Genomic DNA, 3,588 nt, shown 5'->3' with positions numbered 1-3,588 from the left:
ACTAATTACATAGATAGATAGATAGATAGATAGATAGATAGATAGATAGATAGATAGATAGTCCGGAGATTATTTGACGGTTCATTATCAGTTTCAGTCCAATTCACTTTCCAGGGATTGGCCACTCCTTTCCAATTTTAGCCTATTGAATATATATAATTAACACTCCATATTATTATTTTCTATTACTTTTTTTTTTATTACAAAAAAAAAGGCACCATACAAGAGCAGAACTGATTATCTACAGAAACATGATATTACAAGACTGAAGACTGTAAGTCATAATTTTTTTTTTTTTTTAACTTAACTGTGTTTGTTTTTCCATAACTTCATCCTCATTCTAACCTCTAACCTCTTAATCATTATCTGAATCTAAAAAAAAATAAAATCTCACTTTGCAGGTTTCCAACTGGTTTGAACTCTGACACACACATGCACAAACACAGACAGCTTCCTGTGTGTCGTGTTACAGCCTCCTGAAGGACTGCATTTCTGCTGAGTCACACAGGGTAAGTCATGCTTTTACACTCAAAATGTTCCTGAATCTCTAACAAAGTCTCACGCTCGGTTTGGTTACAGTTTTAAACATGGTGGGTTAGAGGATACTTTTGCAGGAGTTTTGCTGAGTTTTTGCGAGAAATTCCTTGAAGCCACAAGCAGAGAAACACATCGACATGTTCTGTTGAGTTCTGCTGCAGCCGCATGAAGGCTCTCTGTGTTGTGTGTGAACGGATTCTGTGACTAGCAAACAAACTCACCTACAAACAAAAGTCTGCATATAATTTCACATACCACTACTATTATAAAACTATCTACTCTGGTCTGTAGTTCATGGCTGCATTTCTGTCAGAGAGGGGGAGGATCTAGAATGATATCTCAGATATAAAAAAGTGTATGCGTACCAAAAACATATCCCAGAAACAGTTTGATTAGTCTGTGATCGTTACTTGATCATAATGTATCCAGGTGTAAAAGGGATCTTCTGTCTCTGGGGAAAACAAGTTCAAGTATGAAAGGATGCTGTTAATGATTACAGTTTATAATGTTTATAATGATTGACTAATCAGGTCCAGTCTGGTTTCATAGCTCTCGCCACTCGCTGTTGAAAATTCTTTTACTGAACGTTAAGATTTGATTGTGGATCCAGAATCCAAAGCGCCACCATATGTTTGTTTATGATGCATCAAATTGTGGACATGCTGGGTTTTCTTTTTTACCAATAGTCCCATGGTTATCTTCTCATTATCATCCAATCCAGAACATATTTGGGTGATGAAATATCCCAGAAGTTTAAGAAAAGTCATGGAATTCTTAAATGATGATTATAGTCTTGGCACCTGAGAAGGAAAGAAGAGGATGGTTTTATTTCCTGGTAACTCTCACGTTATCTCAAGAAAGCAGACAGTAATGCTTGCTGTGAGACATCTTGTGATTCCTGATTGTTGCGTGATTACTGATTTTGCCAAGAAGTTTGTGTTTCTTAAAGATACGATTCACAGTTACACTTGCACAAGTTCACTGTACAATTCCATTAGTGGTAAAGTTTGATGCACATATTACACCATGGGAAGTTGTGGCTTTAATTGAGGTGTAAGGTTAAAGTTTGATAAGTGGCTCTGTGATAAATGTTCATGACTAACTGTATATTTTACACAATTCTTACTTGTACAGAGTAGAGAGTAGTTTTTGAGAAATTCCCCCAAAAATCATCATCACTACAGACGAGTAGATTGATTTGACTTGTGCTTCTGTTATTTTGCTGATGTTGACGCAGTTGAAGTTATTCCAGCACAGAGATGGCACAGCTGATGGAAGATGACGTACTCCAGGCTTTCACCACCTATGCCGTTATCGTCATATTGAAGATGATGCTGATGGCACCATTGACTTCATACCATCGCTTCTCTGGAGGGGTGAGTAACAGCTGTACTACCTCACAAATCTGTTATGTACCCATCATTTATTATTATTATTATATATATTACAGTTTCTCATGTTTTTCAAGTCACTTCAGCATTGTGTTCGTTATATTTCTTATTTAAGTTACTATAAAAAGCTTTACTATAGGATACAGAACAGGTCATAGGTCGACTAAGACCAAAATTAAAAGTATTTTCTCTCACCAAGGCCTTTGCAAATGAGGAGGATGTTGCCTTGAAATCTGCAGAGGACAAGAAGAAGTTCCTGAGGAGCCATCCAGATGTGGAGCGAGTTCGAAGGTATACAGATGTTAGAATGACTTACACCTGAGGGCTGCACTAAAAAGGAAGCTTAACAGACCTCCGCCTTGTTTGCATGAGCCGGTTTGACAATCAACATACTTTAACACCGGCTTGCTTGAAATAAATAAAAAGGAATGTCTGCAAACACAAGCCTCTAGCAGAACAGATGAAACAATCATATGCGGCAAATATTTCACATCAGAGGAGCAAAGAGTTATGCCGCGTTCCATTAACCTTGGAAGTTGGAGCTGGCGATGATGTCACACCCTAGTTGACCGCGTTCCAGTACAACAAGTCAGAAAGCATCGAGGAAAGCCTCAGTTGTTAGTGTAGCAATTGTGAGCAGTGCCAGTTGATAACAACGCATTACACAGTATGGAGTTGATTGGTCATGGTTGGTGCTTTGTATTTCTGCCTTACTAGGCTCTTACATATGCTGCTCCATACAGGCTTGCCTCGCAGCATAAGTTACCGTGGCATCAGAGTGCGATCAGAAGTGAGGCTGAATTTAGCTTCCATAGGTTGTGTAGTTTACTTGGGGTGACTTGAGAAGCTGAATGCGCTTTAGGAAGCAGTCTGATCCGTGAGGAATGAGTTTTTCTGCTTCCTCGCACACGATTTTGATCTTTGCATTTTTTTTTGTCTGTTTTATGTTGGTGTTGTCAGATGCCACCAGAATGACCTGGAGAACATAATACCCTTCGTGGTGATTGGTCTGCTCTACGCTCTGACCGGACCTGACCTTTCACATGCGTTGCTTCACTTCCGGGTCTTTGCCGGCTCTCGGATCTTCCACAGCTTTGCCTATTTGATCCCTCTTCCCCAGCCGAGCAGGGCCTTGTCCTGGATGGTGGGCATGGCGGTCACCTTCTCCATGGCTTACTCTGTGCTCAATACAGTGCTCCGCCTGTAGCACAGTGCCCCACCTGTGCACATCTCTACATGAATCCTGCACACCCTTTCTGTCATTCCAATAAATTGCCTTAATTTGTAGAAAATCTTTGCATATCATTTGATGAGATGAAACATTGTTATGAATGAAAAATATATTCTTATTAAACTTTCTGTCACCTATCAATGTTGTGTGAGATACTCCCGTCTGGAATACTTAACTCTTCCAAGGAAATTATGTGTCTGTCAGTCAATTATATGTTGGTACTGGTCTGTGCTGTAATTTCCACTAATGTCTTTTGGCCTATAACTTTATCTAGGTTATAGAATGAAATGTATTTTTTCCTGGATTCCTTTGGCCTATCTGCATCCATCTATATAGGTCACAACCATTTGCCTTCAACTAGATTTTCCATAGCTTTGAATGTGTTCCAATACAGTTTTTTCTCTATCCTCTTACATTCTGGGTCAATTG

General features: G+C 39.3%; 1 protein-coding gene across 1 annotated transcript; it reads left to right on the top strand.

The window, feature by feature from the left end:
* Nucleotides 1–401: 401 nt before the first annotated feature.
* LOC143003510 (microsomal glutathione S-transferase 1-like) lies at nt 402–3,300 on the top strand. The gene is made up of 4 exons (XM_076154257.1): nt 402–509; nt 1,775–1,913; nt 2,128–2,219; nt 2,889–3,300. Exons 2-4 carry the CDS (start codon nt 1,797–1,799, stop codon nt 3,133–3,135), a joined length of 456 nt encoding a protein of 151 aa, XP_076010372.1. The 5' UTR covers nt 402–509; nt 1,775–1,796; the 3' UTR covers nt 3,136–3,300.
* The last annotated feature ends 288 nt before the right edge of the window (nt 3,301–3,588 follow it).

Source organism: Genypterus blacodes, unplaced genomic scaffold (assembly GCF_046128005.1).
Source record: "Genypterus blacodes isolate CSIRO-AG114 ecotype Tasmania unplaced genomic scaffold, CSIRO-AGI_Gbla_v1 ptg000061l_1, whole genome shotgun sequence".
Lineage (NCBI taxonomy): Eukaryota > Metazoa > Chordata > Actinopteri > Ophidiiformes > Ophidiidae > Genypterus > Genypterus blacodes.
Note: the sequence above shows the minus strand (reverse complement) of the source record. Positions and strands in the feature narration are given on the sequence as shown.

What these genes read in the sequence shown, in the direction of transcription:
- LOC143003510 (XM_076154257.1), top strand. Translation starts at nt 1,797, where the DNA reads ATGGCACAGCTGATGGAAGATGACGTACTCCAGGCTTTCACCACCTAT. An exon ending in ACCATCGCTTCTCTGGAGGG is followed by an intron (nt 1,914 to 2,127) that starts GTGAGTAACAGC and finishes TCTCTCACCAAG; the next exon opens with GCCTTTGCAAATGAGGAGGA. An exon ending in GATGTGGAGCGAGTTCGAAG is followed by an intron (nt 2,220 to 2,888) that starts GTATACAGATGT and finishes TGGTGTTGTCAG; the next exon opens with ATGCCACCAGAATGACCTGG.